This window comes from Fusarium keratoplasticum, chromosome 1 (genome assembly GCF_025433545.1).
Source record: "Fusarium keratoplasticum isolate Fu6.1 chromosome 1, whole genome shotgun sequence".
In the NCBI taxonomy this organism is placed as follows: Eukaryota; Fungi; Ascomycota; class Sordariomycetes; order Hypocreales; family Nectriaceae; genus Fusarium; species Fusarium keratoplasticum.
The window spans coordinates 5,946,363-5,970,951 of record NC_070529.1 but is presented as its reverse complement, the minus strand read 5'-3'; the positions used below and the strand labels follow the sequence as shown (position 1 = coordinate 5,970,951).

Here is a 24,589-nt window from a genome sequence, read left to right as displayed (position 1 = left end):
AATCTTGCTTTTTGAGTGAAGCTTTCCCTTGCCTTTTATCAAAGCGCGACCCTCGCTACACAATTTATCATTTCGAGTTCGCTTGATTTCTCAAGACGTCACTATTGGCGCTTTGATTTGATTTCTGTCTTCGGATCCTCGGATCTGCCAAACAAAGCAGCGCCAGCAAAACAAGCCACGCTGCGAAGCTCTTTTTAGCGGCTTCATTTCTTCTGCCAACTTTGTTCGTTGATCCTCATTTGCTCTAGCAGCTTGAAATACTCCGACGATACCCTCATCATGGCCCACGCTGGCCTCGTGCAGACCAGTCTCATCTGGGTCGCCTACGCCGTGGCTGTCGCCCTCTGTCTCATCGCTGCTCTCATCACCACCTTCACGTGGCAGACTCCTCGAGAACGATCCGCCGTCGTTAGCATCGTCGCCATCGTTAGCTTGACATCTCTGCTCGCTACCGTCTTGCTCCTCCCCGTCGATATCGCCCTCATCTCCGCGACTAGCTCTGCGACCCTCGGCGCCAAGAAAGACTGGGCCACCCCCGAACGCATCGACAGCATCCTCCTTACTCTCAAGATCGTCTATTACAGCCTGTACAGCTTCGATGCTTTGCTGTGTCTGATTGTCATTCCCTTCGCCTATTTCTGGCACGAAGAATATGATGAGATCGAGGTCGAGGAGGAGGGTCGCACCCTGACCAGCCGCTTTTGGGCGTCGGTCAAGTACACCCTCTTCTTCGTCGCTTTCGTCGTTGTTCTATTCCTGCTCGGATTCTTTGTCCCTGCTGCTGGCGATAGCTCTCAGGACCATTGGGATCTCGACTACTTCAAGAAGTTGATTGCTCAGAACCATGGCGAGAAGGCGCTGACCTTTGCCCTGGGTCTGTTGCTTACCCTCGGCACCTTGCTCTACGTCGTATACACTGGCGCCGGCCTTGCCTTGCTTCCGATCTCCTTTATCAAGGCTGCCCCTTCGATCTCCGCACCGCAACTATCCGAGACCACTGCCTCCCAGCTGGAGCAGAACCGCGAACGACAGCGACAGATCGAGATGCGCAACGCTGGCCGACAGGAGGGCATGTCCCGAAAGGATCGCCGAGAGCTGGATGCCTTGGTTCGGGAGGAACAGACGCTTGTTCGACGTGAGAGACTCGCTGCCGAGGCTCAGGGAGAGGGACACAGCAGGATATACCAGGCCTGGCTCAAGGTCTGCGCCGTCTTCCGCCCTATCAAGCTGATCGGTGGGATTTTGCTGCTTCTCCTTTCCGTCTTCATCTGGGTATCTATGCTCATCACGGGCATCGACAAAGCAAAGAACTCGATCTGCAAGCAAAAGTGCGGCTACATTCTGGGTCAGATTCATGTCTTCCAGCCCATCAACTTCATCTTTGTCAAGGCTGCTAAGGCTTTTCCTGTCGACTACATCCTCATGGCTCTTTTGGTTCTGTTCTTCTTCAGCAGCTCCATCTCGGGTGTTGCAAGCGTTGGCATTCGCTTCCTCTGGGTGCGCATTTTCCAGATCCGCAAGGGTAGAACTGCCCCTCAGGCGCTCCTCATTGCTACGGTTATGCTGGCCCTCATCATTCTCGCTTCCAACTATGGAATCGCAATGATGGTTGCACCTCAGTATTCCATCTATGGCACTCAGACGATCTGCACCAACGAGCCCGCTTATCCTGGAGCGCAGCCAGACTGCAGGAACCACACAGACATGATCCGACCATGCTCTGAGGCTCTCAAGCTGAGGCACGCCAAGGATGTCTGCACGCCCTCAATCATGTCGACGTTCTTGAATCGCATCACCATCACTTGGCCCTTCTTCGGTCTTGTCGACTTCTGGGCGCAGTTTGCTTTCTTGGCTGTCTTCCTGGTTGTGTTTGTCACTGCCATCTTCCGTACTCCTAGGGTCAATCTCTCCCAGATTGACGAGGAGGCTGAGGCTGATGAGGAAGAGAGCCTGCTTGCAACGACTGGCAGACGATTTGGTGCAACATGGCAAGATGTCAGAGGTAAGACTGGCAACTCAGGGAACAACTCGACAAACAGCGCTGGCAATGGATCAAATTCCGCGGCAGCGTAGTGATGTCTGGCACAGTGGGTTTCCAGTGCGAGATGACTTAAGGTATTTTAGGGTTGGGCAAAGGCGCAGTAACATCAGGTATGAATTGGAGTTCAACAAGGTCCATGGAAAGTCTGGGTATCTGTCTTTACATCGCACATGATTGCAGGGTCGGGATTGATTTTGTTTGAGTAACAGGGGCTTCGCAGAATGCTTTGAAATGAAACACTATGCCCCGAGTGCAACCTTTCTCTTCTCCTTCTTCTTCCTGTCCTTTATGAACTGCACGGCCTTGTGACTACGCTCGTCAAACCCAGCGTTGGGTCCAATGTGCATCTCCCGCCAGCACCGGGTGCAGTAGACATCGTCGTCGCAGCCTGGGCAGCGTAGCGTGGCATCTTCGAGGCATACGGTGCACCAACTGTCCATGTCGTCGTCGGTGTAGTTTGTGCGCGTTGTGAGGCGGTTGATGGGCTTGCCTGAAGGCTTGGATGTGGGGACTGAGGGGAGGGAGAGGGAGTCTGAAGCTGATGGGGAGGGAGCACGAAGGGCGGCGAGACGGGCGGTGATGTCGTCGATGTCTGCACTGCCGGCACGGGCTGACGATGAAGGCGCGGTTGGAAGGGTGTCGAGGTTTGAAGGGAGGTCGGGGAGGGTGAGGTCAGCGTCCTTAGGGGTTGTGTCTGTTTCTTGCCCCTCGTCTTCGGACTCAGACTCTGGCTCTGGGGTCTTGTCCTTGTTGAGGGCAGCTTCGAGTTCCACCTCGTCGCGGAAACGGGCGATGACATCGTCGACCTCCTTGTTCATGATCTCACCATCAGAGTCATCAGAATCATCCTTGTCTTTGGAAGTGTCTTTGACCTCATCCCCTGTGTCCTGTGGTATCGAGCTTGCAAGTTCTTCCAATAAAGCCTTGACTTGTTCATCATCTGGCTCGACTTGAAAGCCTTCCCCAGGCTTTACATCGCCCAGGAGCTCTTCCAACGTTTGGTCATCTGTCTGAAACATGGCATCGACATCCTCATCTTCCAGTTTGCGGGGCTCCTCTTTTGGAGCCTTTTTAACAATAGGGCTGGGGCTTGGTGATAGCTCAGCCGCTGGACGCGATACCTGGGGCGAGGTCTTGGGTGCTGATGGTGAGGCTTCGTCTTGGCTCCGCAAGGACTTTAGTCGTGCAGCAAGGGCATCCTCGCGAGTGGGAGTTTTCCTCCTCTCGATTAAATCAACGTTTATGCTGGGCGGTGTGTTAGTACATGCTCTTGTTTGAAGTTGAAGTGACTTTACTGTGTTGCTGCGGGTTTCTCGGGCGTTGCGCTTCCACCCCTCAAGGCCTGAAGACGATCGAGGAGCGATTTGTCGACATCGTTGGGCATGGTAAATATGCGACTGATATTATCGAGTGTGTAACTATAAGGGCGGTTATGCCCTATTAGATGGCGGACGCGACGTGCTGTGTTTGATAGACGAACTCAGTTTGATGTTGGGTTGAAGTGAGGCGATGCAATGCGGTCATAACGGCTGAGGCGTTGAGATACAGCGGGGGCGGGGCTTCTGGGCGCCCAGTCCTTGGCTTGATCAGTTGGACACGAGATCTTGATTTACGGATCCAGATGATGTACGTGGGAATAATCACATAATGTCAGGGTATAAGATAAAATGCATTCTATTTATGTCATCTGATAGGGCTGGGGATATAATAGCAGAGAGTTCTCGTAGGTGTCTTGGCGTGGGGATTGAGTTGGGCAGGGGTCACGTAGACCTCAAGTCGTGGCGGCGTGCTGGATGGTAACACAATGACCACGATATCTACCATGAAATTGGAAAACAAACATACGAGTTATGTGGATGTTTGATAGGTAGTTCATGTCACTGCCTCGCGTGCATGGGGTAGCTTGTGGCACCTCGGTTGACTGAAGTTTGTGAATGGATGCTTCGTGCACGACAATGGTGGGATATCTGGCTCGTTTAAGAGTGCACATGGCCGCTCTGGCAATCAGAAATGGATTCCTAGCAACGGTACGAGAATTCCTTTGAACTGATCCATACTGCATATCTGTGGATGCGTGACGCGCGTCTGATCGCGTGGAATCTCAAGATCAACCTCGCAAGCTCCCGGGTTGTGGTGGTTCCAGTTTGTCGGAATGTGGGAGACCCAGACCCCTGCCCTGGCCGCGACGATTCAGCCTTAGACATCTGCTTTGACAGAGAGCTGAAAAGGAGAGTTGTCTGGCTGCAGAACACTATTGATTCCTTTATGGGAGACCATCTGCCCTAGCGTAAGCTGCATAATCCTGGTACCCGTTGATTGCAGGGGCCGCCAAACACTTGTTTGCTTCGTCATTCAATGGGGTCTTGATTGTATGCACCATTACGCCACCCGTTGCGTTTGCATGTTTACTACAATGGATCCCAGGAGAGATGAAAAACAAAGAGATCTGCGACGTTTGCATGGGGTTAAGTATTCCCTAGCCCCGGGTCTGTCGCCTTTGTCGTCGCGTGCCGTCATGTTCCCTATTCACCCTTCATCGCCATGTTTAGCAAGGCGGGCGTGTTGCGCCTGAATACTCATGCATTGCAGATCACAGCTGCAGTCGCATTTATCTGGCTCTTTGTAGTCCTCGTCTACTGCTATAGAGACCTATCGTTTTCGACACCGTCCCCTGATGTCAGTTCAAGCCGGCCCAGCAGCAGACCCAACCGACCCAGTGCACCGGGTTCGCAGACGTATGAACCAATTAAGCTGGGCGCGCAGTACTTTCTCGACTATCCACTGAGGGAACCATACAAGGATATCTTTGGAGAGCTGGGGCAGCGCGCGCAGTTCCTTCGGTTATGGATTGAGCAGTTGGAGGATGTGGATGGGAGTTCTGAGGAACGTGAAGAGGTGGTGGAACTCATTGAACGACTGACCAAATCACTGTTCCCATATCTCAAGCAGAATGAGGGTGCTTCTCCTCCACTTGCAGCGATTCAAGAGCGAATCGGCATTTCGCAGAATGAGGCAGGCAATCTGACAGCTGCGAGGAAACCCGCTGGCATCGTCATCCCCACGGGCGAAAACACACTTCGATTCGCTTGTCATCTCGTCGCATCCCTAACGAGAGTTCACAAAACCACGCTGCCGATTCAGATTGTATATGCCGGAGATGACGACCTGTCTTCGGCTGGAAGGAAGAAGATACAAGAGGCGGCCGGCGACACTGACGTTGACATGCTGGACATTCTCACCGTTTTCGACGATGAGACGCTCAAACTCGCCGAAGGAGGATGGGCGATAAAACCCTTTGCTGCGCTCGCGAGCCACTTCGAACAGGTCATCTTGCTCGACGCGGACGCTGTGTTTCTTCAAGATCCCGAGCAACTACTTCGCCAAGATCGATTCCAGGAAACCGGCGTCCTCCTATTTCACGACCGACTGCTTTGGAAGGGAATGTTTGCCGATCGCCACAATTGGTGGCACGAACAGCTCAAACATCCCAGTCCGGAGACGGAAAAGTCACTCGTGTGGACGGAGCACTACTCAGAGGAAGGTGACTCGGGCATCGTGGTGGTCGACAAGACGCGGCTCGACGTCTTGATCGGTTTGTTGCATGTCGGCTGGCAAAACTCGGAAGCGGTGCGAAATGAGGTGACGTACAAGATCACGTACGGAGACAAGGAGAGTTGGTGGATTGGCTTCGAGGCTACGGGGTCCAAGTATTCCTTCTCGCCGCATTATGGTGGGATTGTTGGGTGGTTGGAACCGACTGAGCAGGACGAGGACAATGCAGAATCAGAAGAAAAGTCGAAGCGAGAAGAAGAGGTCCGCGTCTGCAGTTTCGTCATCGCCCACGTCGACCAAACCAACAAGCTCCTATGGTACAATGGCGGCCTGCTCAAGAACAAGATTGTCAACCAGACCAATTTCGAGGTGCCGACGCACTGGATGATTGATCAGACGTGGTACAAGGGTGCTGCGAAGAAGGATATGAGTTGTATGGCTGGAGACCAAGCGACTGAATTGTCGGAGGATGAAAGGCGCATTTTGTCGAGATCTATTGAGGTCGCCAAGGATGTGGATGAGCGGTTAGGATTATTGTCATGATTGTCAAGGGGTGTATGGCGTCGGGGGTAGTTAAGAGTAGATCCGGACATGATCTGGTATTGTATCAACACAGCGGCCTTTGTCTTATCCAATCCTCGGTTTTGTACCTTGTTAAAGCGAATCGACCAATTCCACCGATGTTGGTCTCCATGTTGCCCTGAATGTTGTTTGCGCTGGATGCCTTTGCCTCAACGGTCAATGGCAAGAACACTGGTTCATGTGGTTGGTGTTGATGAAGTCAATCGCCTCAAAGCGCGTCTTCGACAAAGCCACATTAATGCCCTTCCCGAGAGTTCCTCTACAGCCGTTAATACCGAAGCCATTGAAACGCATAATCGTAATCAATTGCATGCCAAGTGGCGTCTCGCCTATGTAAGTGAGATCCATCGCGACAAGACGACGTCAGCAGTCGGCGTGGCCAACCTCCGATCACCGATGGTAATCAGCGAAATTTGAGCACTTTGAACGAAAAAAGCCTTGAAACACGAATCCCTTTCCGGTCGTCGTGGACTGATTCTCCACGCGTTTCCGGTATTTCACGGCGGCTGAGGCCGTGTCCCGGGTTCGTGGCCACATTTTCGGTCCCGGACATTTGGCACTTGTCCGGAATACCGGGGATCTGACGATGTCAGCCGAAGCAACCAAGTAAATAAATACAGAGAAAAATCCCTGACTGTAGCATCAATAGAGAGTAATTCACTTATCAAAATATTAAACATGTCTTTTCCTGTTGCTCTACGATCTGCCCGTCCTGCGCCCGTCATAGCCACCCTGGCCGCGGGTGGCATTGGAGCTGGAATCCTTGCCAAACTCTTGCTTGGGAACGCTTCTGCAGAATCTGATGCTCCAACCAAGGTTTTCAAGGGCGGTCCTGCTTTTGTTTCTTTGCCGCTTGAGAGTGCAGAGCTGGTCAACCACAACACGAAGCGATTGCGCTTCAAGCTTCCCCGGGAGGACGCTGTTAGCGGACTTCCTCTAACATGTAAGCATGGTGGTTAGAATACTCAACGGGTGTTTGCTAACATTTTGTAGCTGCCTTGTTGACGCTATCCTGGCCCAAGGGACAATGGGTGCCCGTCCCACGACCGTACACTCCGGTCTCTGCCTCAGGTAAATGAACTCTTCGCCCCAAACAGACCAACTTGCTGACCCTCTACCAGATGAGCCTGGATACCTAGAACTTCTTGTAAAGAAGTACCCCAATGGCAGGGCTAGCAGCCATCTTCACTCCCTCAACCCAGGAGACAAGCTACTCTTTGCCGCTGCCCTCAAGGGTTACAACTGGAAGCCCAACAGCTACTCCCACATCACTCTCATCGCAGGCGGTGCTGGAATCACACCGATCTACCAACTCGCGCAAGGAATCCTGAAGAACCCCAACGACAAAACTTCGATGACGCTGGTCTTTGGTGTCAACAGTGACGAGGACGTACTACTCAAGCAAGAGTTTGAGAAGTTCTCGAAGGAATACCCTGATCGGTTCAAGGCTATCTACACCGTTAGCCACCCCAAGGACGGATCGCTATTCCGAAAAGGCTATGTCACCAAAGAGCTTCTCAAGGAGGTTGTACCTTCGCCCTCACAACAGGAGACCAAGGTCTTTGTTTGTGGTCCCCCAGCCATGGAGGATTCTCTCGTCGGAAAGTGGAATTCGCCTGGAATCTTGAGCCAACTGGGTTTCAGAAAAGACCAAATTCACAAGTTTTAGAGGAAGAGAATGTGCATAGGATGAAATTAATGCTGGGATAATGTTGATAGAATATATATACCACTCATCTCGGAGAAACCCCAAGTAGACCAAAATTCATTTATTATTTGTTGTCTTCCTCAGAAGTGGTCTGTGGCCGCTACTTGTCATTTCCGGCGGCGACAAAATCTACCAGGACAGCCGCACATGCAGCAGTTGCGAGAATGATATCTGTTCGTCTCCCATCCGTCATGAGAGCTAGACTCGCTGCGAATGCACTGGTGAAGACGGCGATCATTGCTAGTCGAAGAGCCTAATTTTTGATGAGGTATAGTGCCACAATGACCGCTTGAATTACCAGGGAAGCCTCAATGACTGTGATGACGGTAACGAGACGTGAAACACCTTTTTTTGAGTAGTACTTTACTCTTCCGGTTGCGTTGTCCCTTGACCCCTTCTTCAAGGGGGTTAGTATCTTGGAGATCTAGGTATGTTACTAATAGTGCTCGTTTCTTCATATTTAGTCTTTTTCTTATCGACCTATGTTCATTGCCCCCTGGCTATTATCTTCCCTTTTGCGATCTCATATTTAACCACTGTATTCTTGAAGTGTCTTGCGAGATCATCCGCAGTCTTGAGCCCATCCACGCTATGCGTCGCTGGTGCATGGAATGCGTTAGCTGTCTCTAGAGGACTCATAGTTACAGGTCGACCAAGGCGCCAGAAGCCGTGATATAGAAACATGACGGCCACGGCACCAGCAAAAGTAGTAGCTAGCGATGCAGCAAGATATTCCTTATTGATGGCGTACTTGGTCGTAGTTCGCATCTGTGACCCTTGAACCGCCTGCTTAAAGGTCGAGTTGGAGAAGGCTATCGCTGTACGGAAGGCCAGCTCACGGAAGGTTTCGAGGATGGGTGGCGTCGGATCAGACCAAGTCATGTTTGTTGTTCCCATTTCAGCGTCGCTCGAGTTCATGTAAGTATAGCCCATGGGTCCTTTACCTTGCAGGGCTAGGATACCCGTGAAGTAAAGAGTCACGTTGCTACTGAACATGGAGGAAAGGGCGAATGCAAAGCCTCCGAGTAACGACGGCCATGTTCCCAAACCAGAAGTCTCCATATAGGGATACATTAGTTTCTCGGTCCGATTGACTATCCCGTCCACGGTTGGACTGGACCCTCGGAGAGTAACAGTGCCATTGGCGTAGCTGAAAGGATACCGGACTATTGCGCTGTGTAGGATACAGGTTGTCACGGTGAGGTCTCCTTCGTCGCCGATCGCTCCCTTGTAAGTAGTGTCGAGATGCACCATCGTTGGGACGTTAAGGCCGTTGTCGGTAATCTGAATGCCGCCAACCACCCACGACTCACCAGGCTCTTTATCGATGAAATAGCTCTGACTGCTGCGAGTGCAGTTGATATCGAAGCCTGCACCGATGAGAACGCCCGAGCAAGTGCCTTCACAGCCCTCAAGGTCGAGCTTGATAGGATCCCGGTTGGTGTAGGCGCGTAAGATACGTGAGAAGTTGGTTGTCAGAGTGCTAAGGGCATGTGCCCGGGTCATGTAGAGTCCTGTTGGCTGTCTGAACTGGCCTGTCGAAAGAGCAGCATGGAAGGTTGCCGGCTGGGTGGGAGTGTCAGGCATGATGCGGACTGCTCGTTGAATCAGAGGTCCATTCGCAATGGTCACTGCCATCAGAATTGACACGAGTGTGATCTTGCTGACATTTAGGCGCAATAGTCCCAGGAATGACTGAAAGGCACTCGAACCGTGTTCCCAATAGCGATGACTTTCTGCGAGCGTCGCGCCTTGAGACATTTTGATCCACCAGGTGAGTGCTCTGCCTTCATGGAAAGCGACACCAAGCCCGATGTTGGCGATGGCGATAAGGACAGCGAGTGCCACCGCCAGTTGGATTGGTCTATCTTGAGTCGGCCATGAATCGACTTCCTTTCCACTGGCCGAAGACAAAGTGGCGATAATGCCTGCAGCAGAGACTATGGCAACGACAATCCCAGCAAGGCCGGACCACGGAATACTCTTGAAGAAGCTAGGCTTCCAGTGTTGATTCGAGGGGTAAGGACTGATAAGTTGGTAGGTTGACTCGAAGCCGTTCTTGTTGCCCACGTTTTGCTGCATCTCGTAGCTGTTGTTCGGGGATTCATGTTGAGGCCAATTCAAGAGATTGTGATCAGACATGGCGTTGACACGGACTCTTTCACCGTGGGCCGTCACTATTACAGGGTTTAAACAAGACAGGATGACAAGGAAGAAGAACCATAACAGAGCCGCGTTATGATCCTCGGTCGAGAGCGTGCGGGGTACTGCAGGGATCCATTCAGAAGTTGTCTCTAGAGAAGAGAAAGGAGACAACATGGGGAGCCAATCGATCCCATGCACAAGACTGTCGTGCATATTGGTCATGAGTTTGTAATCAGCCAGCTGAAAGAGGTTTCCTTTCGTCTCGCGCTTTATCTCTTATCTTACCTTTCAGTTAAGCCCGAATCTCTTGGACTGCGCGAAGATATTATTTGCTTTTTATATTAACGTACTTGATAAGCGAGTGTCTCAGATAAGCGAGTGTCTCAAAAATCCCTCAACCTACATTATTCCTACTTGATCAATTGATTCATAACCACCCAGCATGTCACAGACGAATTATGAGGCTAGAATGCTTCTTGCCCTTCAGGCCCTTCAGAATAACCCAAGGTTAAGTCTCCGACGCGCCGCATCGATATATACAGTCTCTTGGAAGACCCTAGGTCGCCGACAGAAGGGCGTTCTTTCTACACAAGAAACCACTACGAAATCACGCAAGCTATCAGATCTAGAGGAACAGATCCTTATTCACTTTATTCTCGACCTAGATTCGCGAGGATTCCCCCCCCGGCTTCGTGGTGTCAAAGAAATGGCTAATCAATTACTTGCCGACCGCGACGCGCCACCAGTTGGCGTGCGCTGGGCTCATAACTTCGTCAAGCGACACCCAGAGCTCAAGACGCATTTTTTTTCGGAAATACGACTACCAGAGAGCCAAGTGCGAAGATCCAGCCATTATCCGCAACTAGTTTAAGCTTATGGCGAATATAATCGCGAAGTACGGCATCTAATCAAATGATATCTATAACTTTGATGAGACGGGCTTTCTTATGGGCATGATTGTAAGCGGAATAGTTGTCATAGGCTTAGAAAGGCATTTAAAGCCGAAATTAGTATAGCCTAGAAACCGGGAATAGATTACAGTCATTCAAGCGATCAATGCGGAAGGCTAGGCGATCTAGCCGTTTATCATCGGTGCGGGCTAATATCACCTCGCCAACTGGTACCGAGAAAGTAACCTTCTGGGCGATTAGGCAATTATAATGACCCAAAATGGCTGGACCGATAATGAGACTGGCCTTGAGTGGCTAAAGCACTTTGACCGGTGCATAACTAATTGATTAATTAGTTCCTATTGTCTCTTAATCCTCGATGGCTATGAAAGTCACTAGTCGATCGAATTTGAGAGATATTGTGAGGAAAAGAAGATTATCTGGCTTTGTATGCTACCTTATTCCTCTTATCTACTCCAGCCTCTTAATGTCGGGTGCTTTGGGCTACTAAAGAAGGCCTATGGTCGAGAAATAGAGTATCTGATTAGATGCTTTATAACCTACGTTTTAAAGACTAAGTTCTTTCCGGCCTTCTACGCTGCATACGAGGCCACTATGACGGAAAGAAATATCAAGGGGGCTTTTAAAGGAGCTGGCCTTATTCCCCTTGACCTAGAAACTATGGTCTCGAAGCTTAATGTGTAGCTACGGACTCTAATGCCTGCTGAGGAGGGATCTGAGCCTTTAACCTCTTGGGTCTTAAGGACCCCAAGGACTATGCTTAAGGCTAGATCTTAATCTGAATACCTTGAAAGACGAATCAGAAGGCACCAAAGTAGCTCCCTAGAGTTAATCCTTGAAGCCCTGAGGTCTCTTGAGAAGGGGATAAAGGCAGTTATGCATCGGGTTGCCTTATTAGCTACTGAGAATAAAGACCTTCGGGAGGTAAATGAGATACTTAGTCGGCGCCGGAGGGCAAAAAGAACCCGGCTATAGAAAAAAGGGGTTATGACGGTAGAGGAAGGAAGGCAGGCAATTAATCAAATGGATGCTGATGCGCAGGTAGTGGCTGAATTATCGAGACGTGGTAGTCAAGGAAGGTTGGCGCGACTGGGGGTTCGGCGTTGTGGTATCTGCGGCCAGCCCGGCCATAATGCAAGGACCTATTAGGTAGTGATTAAGATATCTGGGGAAGAGTATAGTGAGTAGTTTTAATTGATTAAATAGTTAATAGTGGTTTTCTAATGATTTCTATTATAAGGGTTAAGATTTCTTGAGACACTCGCTTGTCTGAGACACTCGCTTATCAAGTACGTTACAAGCTCGGGAGGTAATCGTACTGGAGAAGCTGGTGAAAGCCTGGTAGGACGCAGCGCCATTACCGATAAGGCTCCGAGCAAAGATATGAAGCCAGCGGTCGAGCGGAAGACCGCGTGGGGCTTGGTAAAAGGCCAAATTAAGAAGCTTTTCGGAAGTCGTTCGTATAATCCTGATTGAAGTCTGTGGGTATCGGAACTTAGAGATGCTTCCCTCTGCGGCCTCTCCTTTATAATTGAATACCCGTTTTATGTTAACTTCACAGTATTAATCAATTAATGCATATAAATAAGAAGTATAGCGTAATAACTCTCTATGCTAGGTTCAACATCAATATCAAAGCTCACCTTGTTCAACCGCATTTCTTTGAGCTCAGCCATTCGCTTGTCCAAAGAGCAAAAGAAATATTAGCAGAAATTAGTACATTGGGCTTTCATCACAAATCAAGTAGCCTTAGGCCCTGAATTAGCTACCGAAGTCTTTCCAAAATGATTTCCCGAAGACCTTGTGAAAGTTGATGCTTCTCGTCGGTGCACCAACCAAAGCTTCATCTCTTCCATCATGTGGGAGGAACCGGTATTTGACTAAAGTGTTCATCACCGTGAAGTCCCGAACTGGTCACTGTCAACGCAATGATGGGGGCTTCGAATGTTATACTGAAGTGAAATGCAGTCATTAGGCCGCGCGAGATACTGATATGAGGCAAAGACGAGATATGAGCCGGCTTTAGGATTTAATGTACGCAGCTATTTTAGGGGAGAGAACTTTTGTCTATTGGAAAGGTGGACAGGACCACTAACGGCTATTCTGAGGGACCAAATGCCGACGATCAACGTTGAAGCCTACGGCATGTGTTTGTCGTCTTACATACTGACGCGTGTCGAGTTATTCAGCCTCATCCTTCAGAGACAACAAATATTGACGTCACCTAAAATAAATTGTAATCAAATTTAGTTCAATTACAAAGATCTATAATCAATGAGCTATCTTGAAGGATCTGACATGCTGGCAAATTCAGTTGCTCAGGTGGAAAACGAGGCTAGGTGAATCAAGAGATGAACTGGATAAAAAGAGAATTACAACGCTGCGTATGGTATCCCGTCTGGCCTGAAATAAAAGCCATCGGCACATAGCACTAATGGGAGAATATGCGAATGGTAAGCGTAGCGTCTGCTTACTGAGACGGTCTCAGTTGCTAAGCTGAGTTGAGACTACCCTGTCATGAGAACAGCCACGGCGTTGATCTTGTGGTCCCCGCTGACCGCAATCTTCCTCTCGCAAAGCATTCGGCGAGCGGGGAAAGAGGAGATGCTTTCCTAGAATGGTGGTTATGGGCCGACAGCCCGATCTGCCGGCGAGGGACCGGGGCGTCATGCTGTGCCCCGATGATGTGTGCGCAGTCCAATGGAGGTTTTCAGCTCCGCCACTTTGAGCTGTAGCTCTGAGACTAATGAGATGGATAGATGCAGAGGATGGGAATGCCGAAGTTTTCAAGAAATATCATTCGCGCAAGTTTAGTAATGATAATGTCTTTGTTGCATCGAGGAGGCCTCTAACTCGGCTCTTCCTTGTAGTAATCGACCTTGGAATCCCTGCCTGAACCTGAATGGCAATTGACAATTCGGAACCCGTGGGAATCTACTGTGGGCTTTGTGATTATATGGGGACGGTCAGATTACGAGCTTAGTGAGAATGCACATACAATCCCATGTCGCGCTCCGGCTTTGCGAAGAGCATTGACGCAACTCTGGGATATCCCGGCCGCCAACTGCCGAGTACACTCGAAGCTTTCCATCCCAGCCCAGCTTCATCCATCTTGTGTAGAATTGGACAGTGAAAAAGCCACTGGAAAGGTCCAGATTCCCAAAAGGTTCGGCACGATGCTTCCCCGAGGACTAGTTCGACGCCGTAGGGCTGGGGGCTAAGAGGGCGCAGCTGTCCTGTTGGCTTAGCCTTGAAGCCTTAAGCTTAAAGCTGGAGCTAGGGCGAGATCTTGTGCTGTGGAGGCGGTGCGGACGCTATTCTTAGTGGATTGGCGTTGACGGCTGACATAGTAAGCGGCATCCTGGGCGTTTTTGCACCACCAGTGGGGAGCCATAGCCTCCTCCGCTAGCAGGCGGGCGGAGGCATCGTAGCTCTGGGCTCGAGGATAGAGGTTGTCTGCTTGAGATGTGTGAGAGATCGAGATGTATAAGAAGATGCCATCCCTCCAAGATATTCGGACCTTTCCTTCTCATCATCACAACAGCATCAATCCAAAGCCACAAAAAACCAATTTCTCTTTTTCCTTTTTTTCTCTTTTTTTTCCTTATTTCCTTTGTAGGGTCTTCTCTATTTCCTTCCGACTCTCACTTATCAACCACATCTCCCGTTGCTTGATAATAACAGTTCTTCTTTCGTTCCTCATACCAAAGACAAAAACATCCAACATCAAAATGCAGTCCGTCTTCGTCGCCCTTTTTGCCATTGCCGGCCTTGCCAGCGCTGGACCAGCCGTTGAGAAGCGAGCTGAGTGTCCTGGCACCGGAGCCTACTACGTCTGCGGCAACAACAACTTCCGCGGGTACTGCAGTGTCGACCCCTGCGCTATTCCCTGGTGTCCCGACTTCAAGCTCAAGACCTGCGAGCCTGCCACCGCCGAGAAGCCGGCCGGTGAGAGCCCCACCACCACCGTCATCGCCGAGGTCCCGGCCCCCACCGCCACAGTCAAGAACCCCGGCGCTTTCCCTCCCGGTGACGTCTGCCCCCCCGGCCTGGGCCGACTCCAGGTCTGCGCCAACAACGGTTTCCGCGGCTGCTGCAAGGCCGAGGCGTGCGGCGTCGCATGGTGCCCCGACTACAAGCCTGGCACCTACGAGCCCGTCAAGACCATGAAGGTCAAGGTCCGACAGTCTGATCCCACCGTCTGCGCTCCGGGCACTGGCTTCTTCCAATCGTGCTCCAACGGCTTCCGGGGTTGCTGCAAGTCTGATGCCTGCGCCGGCAAGACTCCTGTCTGTCCTTCCGCGCATGTCAAGGCCCGTCAGGCCGACCCTACCGTTTGCGCTCCTGGTACCGGTTTCTTCCAGTCTTGCTCCAACGGTTTCCGTGGCTGCTGCAAGCAGGACGCCTGTGCTGGAAAGGCTCCCGTGTGCCCCCAGCCCAAGATTAAGGCCCGCCAGTCCGACCCTACTGTGTGCGCCCCTGGTACCGGCTTCTTCCAGTCGTGCTCTAACGGCTTCCGGGGTTGCTGCAAGACTGATGCCTGTGCCGGCAAGACTCCTGTCTGTCCTTCCGCGCATGTCAAGGCCCGTCAGGCCGATCCCACCGTCTGCGCTCCCGGCACCGGATTCTTCCAGTCTTGCTCCAACGGCTTCCGGGGCTGCTGCAAGAAGGACGCTTGCGCCGGAAAGGCCCCCATCTGCCCCCAGTAAGGTGGCTTCTCAAACTTGAACAATATAGAGGCTCGGCATCATCGGTTTTAGAGGGATAGACTTGGGATTGCATGGATATTATGAGGACATTCAGTACATACCTTTGCATTCATTTGGGAGTTATTCTATTTGGGATTCATGTTGTTTTCACCATTCATAAGGCTTTGGGTAGCGTTTTAACTGTAAATATGTTAGAAACTAACTAATACATTCCTTCAAATAACTCAAGAGCCTCACAAAGTGTCAATTGTCTACTCCTCGTGTACTTCTCTCTTCTCTGTCTAGGCTTCTCCTGGCTTCACCTGGCTCTGTTCGGAGTAATTCCTTCCATCCAGTGGAGGCTATAGCACTAAGTGGTCGGGTGACAGTGGTGTGGAGACGTAATTACTCCGGCCAACAACGGAAACTCCGAAAAGCCCGCGGAGAATTTCACCTCCTTCACCATCACATCCATCCACTTCTCCCACAGAATGCGACTCCGACAGGCCGGTCGACAGGCCAGACAAGGACTGGTCAGTCAAGCATGTGAGCTATGCAGGCGACGCAAGGTCAAATGCGATGCCGATAGGCCAGAGTGTGGGAACTGTCGCGCATTGAAGCTGCCATGCGAGTACAGCGCCCAGAGGAAGAAGCGAGGGCCAAAGCCAAGGGCTTTATCGACTATCGAGAACAGAGGCGATGGCGAGCAGGCACAACCTTCAACAATTATCTTATCTCCATCTATGCCGCAGGCTACGGTGCCCGTCATTGGCTCCTCACCACTATCGTCGGCAGTGACTCCATCTCCCATCATTGCATACTCTCCCCAAACTGATGCCAGCTCGCCATGCATTGCATCAGCAGCTCGAAAAGAGAGCACGGCTGGAAAAGTTCATCGGACACTTGCAAGTACTCTGGAAGCTCTGGCACAATCTCCAGAGAGCATCATCGAGGAGTGCATCGAGATGAGCATGCCGTTGCGTTTCCCTCCCGTTCCCGTCATTCAACAGGAGACACTCGAACAGAGAAGTCACCTGTTGCTCCCGGCTTCACGAAACCTTTTCGAAGCTATCCCTGACACCAACAAGATCTCCTCGTCGCAGGGCGGTCTCATGCGAGACTTCTCCCTCTTGGCAATAACCTTTGCTGGCGTCTGTTGCCGGATGCCTCACAACTGGAGCCCAACTCTTCGGGAAGCCTTGATTACCGCATTTCTGGAAGCAGCCCGTGGAATGATGGCCTGCTATGAGGACTGGGATGTTGGCCATGCCAATTCGACGTCCCTTGTGATTCTCACCTTCCAGTCATCGGTACTACATCACCTGGGCAAGACACGCGCATCATGGCTCGTCATGGGCCAAGCTATTCGCTTGGCTATAGACATGCGTGTATATGACGAAGCATCATACCAAAACCTCGATCCTCTGGAGTCCAAGTTGCGGCGGAATATCTATGGACTACTCTACGTTAGTGACATGTCGGCTTCGATTTTGAACAACAAACCCCTGTCATTTCACGAGATATGTTTGGATGAGACCTACACACCAGTTGAGCTCTACAGCGATTTCAACCTATTTCCTGCAGGAAACAGTCTTTTTGAACCCCTGTATGAGCAGCAGCTTCATCAAGGCTTTTACCTTTGCCACGGGCTCTGGAAGTCAGCAACAAACATTCTCCTTGACATGAAACTTCTCTCCCAAACACTCAATACTTCCGGTTTTCAGCTTTGCTCCCAGGACCCTAGTCAGCAGCGGATCATGCAGGCATACATGTCCTTCTGTGGCATTCTCGATTCGCTTCCGGCTTGGCTCCGCGACCCTGGGACGCATCTTGTCGCAGACGAAGCAGCAACGGCTTTCCAACAACGGACCTTTTGGTACCAGAGGGCAGACATTGTAGTGACTTTCCATTGCCTTCGGCTTGTTCTTTTACAACGGGCCGCCCAGAAAGGCTTATGCGCACTGCTTGGACTGACCGATGATCTGGACATGCTTGCTCTTCGCAAGATCGAAATTGCCAGTGACCTCGCTTCAGCTACTACAGGTATTCCATTCGAGGCGCTACAGGCTAATGGAGAGCCACTGGTAATTGTATATCTAGCCCTTGCGAGCACGGCATCACTAACACTGACAGGTTGAGAAACTCCGTCAAGTCGGCGTGAGCCTGTTGGAAATCGCACACCAGAACGAGAATACAGCTATTTCTGGCCGGGCCCAGTCGCTTTTGTCAACAATAATCGATATAATTGCACGGCTGGACTCTCGAGTATCCGATGAGCTGAGTGCGTACCCAGGCTTGGCATAACGAAATGCAGACATCAAACCAAATCCTATTTGTCCGCGGAGAATTCCACCCCCTCACACCATCACTCCATGATCCACCTCTAACCAACTGGGAGTGATTCGACAGGAGAATAAGAGGTGGACCATGGAAACGCACGTTCCTGGTCATAGTTCTTAGCTGCATGCTATAAACCCGACATCTCAGTGCTCTCGTTCTTCCCTGCTTACATCTCATTCGAAATCCAGTCTTCGTCACACCGTCACAATGAAGCTAGTCGAGTATCGCAACCCTATTGTGCCAGGGTTCTCACCAGACCCGTCTGTTGTCTTTGTTGACGGCGTCTTTTATCTTGCCAACTCATCCTTCCACGTCTTCCCGGGCATTCCTATCTACGCATCGCGAGACCTGAAGACATGGACACATATTGGTAAGGACTGGAATAGGGCACAAGCATCTCAAAATTCTAACAACTCCCTAGGCAATGCTATCAATCGGCCGGAACAGCTAAGTCTTGATGGAGCTAGCACGGCCAAGATGCCCCTTGACACAGGATATTTCATGTATGCGTCAGGGGGCCTCTTTGCCCCAACAATTCGCTATCATCAAGGAAAATTCTACGTCATCTGCACCAACTTCCCGGCGTTTGGAACGTCTCCAAAAGCACAGAACTTCATAATTTCTTGCACAGATATCTGGGCTGGTAACTGGAGCGACCCAGTCTATATCCCTTTCTATGGCATCGACCCAAGTCTTTTCTTCGAGGATGATGGCTGTGTTTACTTCCAAGGATGTTATTCCATTGGCAACCGAATGAAGCAGCCGACCTGCACTATCAAACAGTTCGAGATTGACGTCGAAACTGGAAAGCAACTCTCAGAAGAGCGGGAGATTTGGGGAGGCCATGCGAAATACGACACCGAAGGACCTCATATCTACAAGATTGGCAAGTGGTACTACTTGCTGGTAGCAGAGGGCGGAACCTTTGAACATCACATGCTTTCCATTGGCAGGTCAGAAAGCATCTGGGGGCCGTATGAGGATTACGCACACAACCCTATCATGACCGCAGATGGCAAAGATGAGTACATTCAAAATCTTGGCCATGGCGAACTATTCCAGGACGGCGAGAGCCGGTGGTGGGTGAGCGGACTGGGCGTTCGGAACGAGAACGAAGGCGAACCTCTTGGGAAGGACAACTTCGTGGCTCCTCTTGGAAGAGAGAGCTTCTTGGCTCCTGTCGAATGGCCTGAAGGCGGCTGGCCAAAGATCACCCAGCCCACCATGAAGTTCCTGGCGAAACCTGTCAAGGTTCCGGAGGGACTTCCAGAAATTGTTGCTCCTCGCAACGTGAGCAACCTTTATATCCGGACGCCCGACTTCTCCAAGTATCGAATTCCCGGGGATGATGCCAGCCCCTGGATTCTATACCCCAGCCGCGCCAATCTCTCGACTCCATCGGGCACCTCGACGTTTGTTGGTCGAAGACAGATGTCTTTGAACTCTGTTTCAACTGCAACTCTTGATGTTTCGAAACTGGAAAAGGGGGTTGAAGCAGGACTGGCTGTGTACAAGGACCACCCTCGACACGTCTCTATCATTTACAACTCGAATTCTCGAAAGATCAGTTGTCGGGCTGTCAGCATGGATATCGATAACGTGTTGCTTGGCGAGACCTCTGTCAACGCCGAGGTTTCCCAGGTACAATTTCGGATCGTTGCAGACCCCAAGAAGTGGACTTTCTTTGCTCGTGGTGGTGTGAAAGAGTGGACTCTGGTTGGAACTTTGGAGGCTTGGAAGTTTGTTGCTCGGGAGATGACTGGTCCCATCTTTGGTATCTTTGCTCATGCCTTGAGTGAGCAGGGTGAATCTGTGGCTGTTTCTTTTAAGGAGTTTACTGTGGATGATAAACGAGACTGAGGGAAGACTTACCCGCAGAGCAAGGGCGCAAATTACAAGCCCCATGTCGGGTCACTGACCCGAAGGGCGCCATGAACGGGATAGAGAGAGAAGAAATACCTCGGTAATCCGACAAGACTTATATTTCAACCTTTAGGGGCTTGAGAGCCGTCTTTAAGCACACGTTTGTTACATTACGTTGTGTAATACGGCTACTATTTCAGGAGGCAGCGAGAAAGGAGTTCGGTGTCAGAAATGTTGGATTTTTTGATAACCCAAGTTGGTACCTGACCAATAAGTTGAAGAATATAGAGTTTTTATGGAGTAACTCGGGCGTTACAGTTCTAGGGCAAAAAAGAGTTTTCCGGAGGACTCCGAGGTTGACACTGCTCGTGGAAGTATCTGACAAGTCCCCCAAGTCATGATTCGCTCAACGCCCTTCTTTCAACATGTCGAGTGAGGAGCCTTGTCCATTTCGCCCTCGGAGTGCTCCGGGCAAAGACGGCGAGGATAAGATCCTCGCCTCTCAGCGTGCAGGACTCGGAGACGCATCCGTAGAGCAACCTCCTTTGGAATAGATTTGGATTGGTAATTGATCAAAAGAAGTCTCTAGGCCCCTCTACACCCTCTTAGTGGGCATCTCATTCATCAAATTAGCTAGCTAGGCTCGCCTTTGTTTGTTCCGTCGTCCACTCCGACGTGTTTATCGCCTAGACTATTAATTCGCCCTAGCCTCATGATCCAGGCTCGACAAATCGACGACGTTGCTTTCGCGCTGCAAGGGGATGGCCTGTCAGGCAATGGGCCTCGCCCTTATATTCCAGGACGGCTTAAAGGAGTGCTGCCTTATAGCTAATAATGAAGTGACACGGGATACAAAGAATTTATAAACATACTCAAAGGGATAGAGGGAACAGATAACTTGAAAAGACTGCATCAGGCCTGGGGCAATGAACGACGAAGGCTTGTTAGGGACAAACTGGATAGAGCAACAATCCAAGTGCAATGCAAAGCCGTACTCACCGGTTCACTTATCTCTGGTCTTCGGCTCCCGCGGATTTTGGCGACCCAAAATCGTTGTAGCAGTCCGGGGTTTTCCTCCGCAAATTGCGACTCGTAGCTCCGCAGCACCCCTTGCTTGGTGGGTTTGCCAGGGACTGTTCCGCATCTCTAGGCACATCCGACATAGTACAGAATGCATTTTGAGTTTAAAATTCCGCCTCTAATGTTCCACAGTCGATCTACTGCGCTCTGGCAACGTAATGGACAGGCTGGTGCGGCCGCGCTGGGATAGATAAGCCCCCCTTAACGCTTTCCGCGGAGCCCGGATGGGTCACTATCAACGCCGGTAGTACTAACAGTTGGACAATTTATAAATGAACTTTTCTTGTGTGTGTTACATCATGATCAATAAAAGCACTTGTTATCAATGGCGATATCCCTCTCCAAGACAGACAAACTGCGCTTGGCGCTGCGATTCTGCCGAGGTATGTTGCGGTTGCACAACTTGTGATCTCTGTCTCGATGCTAACCACTGCTCATAGCACCCTTTCAGATTTCCGCGTACGTTATACGTAGCCTTGCCATTGCATCCGCTCGAGGGCTCCCTCTCAGGACATATGCTATTTGTGCAGTCGCCAATGCCCTCGCGGACGTCTTTGATGCCCGTGACACTCAGTATTTGTGTCCACCGACAAGACAAGTATATGAATCATGGATTCATAAACTCTTTCAGTCTAATAAGAAAGAGCACTCGGACGTGGCTGGACGGTTGCGATGTGATATTCAACCGCTGGATGAAGGCCATTCCTCGATTCTCTGGGTCGGAGACCGCAACAGGGCAAAGAAAGTAGTGCTGTTCTTTCATGGCGGAGGCTACATTGCCCCTTTGCTAAATGCATACATGGAGTTTCTTTGCAGGGCCTACATCACAGCCGGCATCGAGGCAGGCACCGAAGTTGCAGTGGCAATCCTTGAGTACTCCCTCTCTCCTGGCGCACAGTATCCCACTCAGCTATGCCAGGCGAGCAGCGCACTCGCACATTTGCTGTCATCCGGGATTTCTCCAGGGAACATCATTATTGGCGGAGATTCTGCTGGGGGGAATTTGACGGCGCAGTTGCTCTGCCACATGGCGTGGCCTCACCCTGAAGCTGTGCCCATCGAGCTGGCCGAGCCTCTTGCCGGAGTATTTCTCATCTCTCCATGGCTCAGCACACGTACAACCGATAGATCTTTTGCGGAAAACGGGTCGATTGACCTTTCGGCTTCTTTTGTCCGTATTATCACGGCCGAGCTTCTGGGACCTGACTGGGAGGAAGAGGCGAGCGATCGCTTTAGCCATGCCTTCCCACTTGACACGAAACACCCTTGGATGGATAAGCTAGCCACAATGACAAACAAGATGTATCTCTCGGTAGGATACCAGGAGGTGTTTCGAGATCAGTGTGTGGAGTTTGTGGACAAGGTACGGGAAGCCAACCCAAGCATGGAACTTCAATTTGATGTTCAAGAGAAGATGGCGCATGACTTTATAATCCTGGAGGCCCATGAGAAGCGCAACGGGGAGTGTATTGAAGCTATGAAGAAGTGGGTGAAGAGCATGTTGGTAGAAGATTAAAGATGGCTGTACTTGGTAGAGATTTGGTAGATACTTTATAGAATTGGGCTGAGGACTACGAGCAACAATCTATGTCCTGTTGCTACAAACAGATTAATCATTTCATGTTTCCTGAGCTAGGTATTCGCCACTTTCTATCCTCTGGCAGAGCTTTTTCAGAACCATACCACCATACTTGAAGTCATCGACGTCCAGATAGACAGTAGCACACAGCCTTGCCCATAGCGCACCCGAGAAGTACAAGACATTGATAAAAGTCTGGTAATCCTCCGTAAACTTTCGGAACATGAAATTGATGACAGTATTGACGTCCTTTGCCGGTACCCCTTCAGTCACACTGATATGGCCTCGAACTGTAAGGGGCAGACGAACGTTGGCAAATCCGACATGTCTCCCAGTGGGAATCGGCAAGGTCTCTGTACCCAGTATTTCGGCAACGGCACGTCCGCCTGCACGGGCGAGGTCGACACAGTACTCTCTGATGGCTACCTCGCCTCCGCAAACCCTGCTCCGAAACTCAAGAGCTGCTGGTATACACAGAATCGGGGCTGTATCGATCGTGCCGGTGTACTCAAACTGGGCGACAAACGCGTTTTGGGCATTGGATTGGTTGGGGTTAAAATGCTTGCTCGACCCCAGGGGCACGAAGCCGTGAGAGGTTGGTAAAGAGGAACGCATCAGGTGCTGGTTTCGAGGCGCAACATAAAAGACTGCGCATGCTCGGGGTATGAACAGCCACCTGAGATGAGTGTCAGTTTTGAGGGCGTTGGGAAGCGGTCACAGACTCACTTGTGGCAGTTCGTGACAAGGAAATCCGGATCTAGTTCTTTGAGGTTCAGGTCAATGAAGCCAATGCCGTGTGCACCGTCAATGACACTAAAGATCCCATGTTGCCGACAGATCTTGGTCAGTTGCTCGAAAGGCATCCTTACACCGGGCATGCTCATGACCGTGTCGAATATTGCCACCTTGACCTTATCGCCATATTCCCTGATGCTGCCTGTGAACCGTGCTAGGATTGACTCTTCAGTGTCTTGAGTAGGGTCAAAATCGACCTCAAGGCTCGTAACAGGAGTTGTCTCCGTCAGATAATCCACTGTCTTGCCAATGGCACCGTATACACCTCTAAAATAAAGGACCTTATCTCCAGGCTGGAACCTTAGGTTGCGGAGGACTGTATTCAGACCAGTAGTTGCGTTAGGTACGAGGACAGTGCCCTCGACATCGGCGTTGAGAAAGGAGGCAACCTGATGACGGATCTCGTCGAGCATTTTGGGGAAGGTGTAGCGAATGAACTTGTCAGGCTCAGACTCGGCTGCATCTTGCCAGTGGCGCAATGCATCTCTGACATGGCGGGGATAAGATCCATAGGCCCCTCGAGAAAGGAGTCAGTCGTGTAAAGCACAAACCCTAGTCGATTTGTTTTCACCTTGGTTAAGATTTACTTGCTCTTTTCTGAACAAAAAGTGTTTTTCTCGCATCTCTTTGCCAAAAGGGATCATAGTCAAGCTGTCCAGAATGAGGAAAAAAGGAGATCTCGACAGGATAGAGAGATTTGGTGGTAAGCTGTAAACCCACTCCAAGGATGAAGGTCGGGAGGTGGAATTGCAATAAGGCGCAACCTAGGGAAGACACAGAGGTAGCTAAATTGATAATGACTAAGGAACATTGCATCACATATCAAATGGAAGTGCTTTCTAAGAGCCACACTGGTATTGGATAGCTCATAATATCCGTCAACTGAAGCACATCTGCACGCGCTCCTTGATGACAAATCTTTCCACATGAGGGGGTTTGGTAGCAAGCTTTGAAGCTACATGGAGGACGGAGGCTAGGAAGTTAGACCTCAACAAGGCGCAAAGCAGGCGAAGCAGAAAGGGGGGGCACAATTTGTAGTCTCGTCAACCAAAGGGCGTATAGAGGCCACCCTTGATGACAAATTTGCGCCAAGCAGAGCTTGATAGCAAGAGTCTCGCAGCGATATCGGCAATATGATGCGGACGATGCCGAAAATAGCCAAGACTACAAGTTTGAGGAGACAATGGGTTGATTTGACTCATGGCACAGGGTGAAATTGACATGCGTTGAGCGCTATCTCAGGGTGGCGTTGGCAAATGGAGACTCATGGGGATCCTAATTTGTAATCACCACGTGGTCCTGGAC

At 50.7% G+C, this 24,589-nt stretch overlaps 10 protein-coding genes across 10 annotated transcripts; 7 read left to right on the top strand and 3 right to left on the bottom strand.

The window, feature by feature from the left end:
• Positions 1 to 279: 279 nt before the first annotated feature.
• On the top strand, positions 280 to 2,073 carry NCS57_00176100 (putative lysosomal cobalamin transporter; the record flags this gene model as incomplete). The annotated part of the gene is made up of 1 exon (XM_053051815.1): positions 280 to 2,073. One exon carries the CDS (start codon positions 280 to 282, stop codon positions 2,071 to 2,073), a length of 1,794 nt encoding a protein of 597 aa, XP_052920330.1.
• Positions 2,074 to 2,280: 207 nt separating this feature from the next.
• NCS57_00176000 (uncharacterized protein) lies at positions 2,281 to 3,425 on the bottom strand (the record flags this gene model as incomplete). The annotated part of the gene is made up of 2 exons (XM_053051814.1): positions 2,281 to 3,286; positions 3,337 to 3,425. 2 exons carry the CDS (start codon positions 3,423 to 3,425, stop codon positions 2,281 to 2,283), a joined length of 1,095 nt encoding a protein of 364 aa, XP_052920329.1.
• A 1,157-nt stretch (positions 3,426 to 4,582) lies between these two features.
• NCS57_00175900 (uncharacterized protein) lies at positions 4,583 to 6,136 on the top strand (the record flags this gene model as incomplete). Its single annotated transcript, XM_053051813.1, has 1 exon — positions 4,583 to 6,136. One exon carries the CDS (start codon positions 4,583 to 4,585, stop codon positions 6,134 to 6,136), a length of 1,554 nt encoding a protein of 517 aa, XP_052920328.1.
• A 717-nt stretch (positions 6,137 to 6,853) lies between these two features.
• Positions 6,854 to 7,844, top strand: NCS57_00175800 (NADH-cytochrome b5 reductase; the record flags this gene model as incomplete). Its single annotated transcript, XM_053051812.1, has 3 exons — positions 6,854 to 7,118; positions 7,169 to 7,246; positions 7,297 to 7,844. The coding sequence occupies 3 exons, from the start codon at positions 6,854 to 6,856 to the stop codon at positions 7,842 to 7,844; spliced, it is 891 nt and encodes a 296-aa protein (XP_052920327.1).
• A 139-nt stretch (positions 7,845 to 7,983) lies between these two features.
• Positions 7,984 to 10,025, bottom strand: NCS57_00175700 (uncharacterized protein; the record flags this gene model as incomplete). Its single annotated transcript, XM_053051811.1, has 3 exons — positions 7,984 to 8,136; positions 8,182 to 8,280; positions 8,529 to 10,025. The coding sequence occupies 3 exons, from the start codon at positions 10,023 to 10,025 to the stop codon at positions 7,984 to 7,986; spliced, it is 1,749 nt and encodes a 582-aa protein (XP_052920326.1).
• A 4,483-nt stretch (positions 10,026 to 14,508) lies between these two features.
• NCS57_00175600 (Zn(2)-C6 fungal-type domain-containing protein) lies at positions 14,509 to 15,648 on the top strand (the record flags this gene model as incomplete). Its single annotated transcript, XM_053051810.1, has 1 exon — positions 14,509 to 15,648. The coding sequence occupies exon 1, from the start codon at positions 14,671 to 14,673 to the stop codon at positions 15,646 to 15,648; it is 978 nt and encodes a 325-aa protein (XP_052920325.1). The 5' UTR covers positions 14,509 to 14,670.
• A 604-nt stretch (positions 15,649 to 16,252) lies between these two features.
• Positions 16,253 to 17,931, top strand: NCS57_00175500 (Zn(2)-C6 fungal-type domain-containing protein; the record flags this gene model as incomplete). Its single annotated transcript, XM_053051809.1, has 3 exons — positions 16,253 to 16,421; positions 16,489 to 17,711; positions 17,761 to 17,931. The coding sequence occupies 3 exons, from the start codon at positions 16,253 to 16,255 to the stop codon at positions 17,929 to 17,931; spliced, it is 1,563 nt and encodes a 520-aa protein (XP_052920324.1).
• A 243-nt stretch (positions 17,932 to 18,174) lies between these two features.
• NCS57_00175400 (GH43-C2 domain-containing protein) lies at positions 18,175 to 19,827 on the top strand (the record flags this gene model as incomplete). Its single annotated transcript, XM_053051808.1, has 2 exons — positions 18,175 to 18,337; positions 18,389 to 19,827. 2 exons carry the CDS (start codon positions 18,175 to 18,177, stop codon positions 19,825 to 19,827), a joined length of 1,602 nt encoding a protein of 533 aa, XP_052920323.1.
• Positions 19,828 to 21,235: 1,408 nt separating this feature from the next.
• NCS57_00175300 (Abhydrolase-3 domain-containing protein) lies at positions 21,236 to 22,426 on the top strand (the record flags this gene model as incomplete). The annotated part of the gene is made up of 2 exons (XM_053051807.1): positions 21,236 to 21,293; positions 21,351 to 22,426. The coding sequence occupies 2 exons, from the start codon at positions 21,236 to 21,238 to the stop codon at positions 22,424 to 22,426; spliced, it is 1,134 nt and encodes a 377-aa protein (XP_052920322.1).
• Positions 22,427 to 22,528: 102 nt separating this feature from the next.
• On the bottom strand, positions 22,529 to 23,697 carry NCS57_00175200 (Aminotran-5 domain-containing protein; the record flags this gene model as incomplete). The annotated part of the gene is made up of 2 exons (XM_053051806.1): positions 22,529 to 23,165; positions 23,216 to 23,697. The coding sequence occupies 2 exons, from the start codon at positions 23,695 to 23,697 to the stop codon at positions 22,529 to 22,531; spliced, it is 1,119 nt and encodes a 372-aa protein (XP_052920321.1).
• Between the last annotated feature and the right edge of the window lie 892 nt (positions 23,698 to 24,589).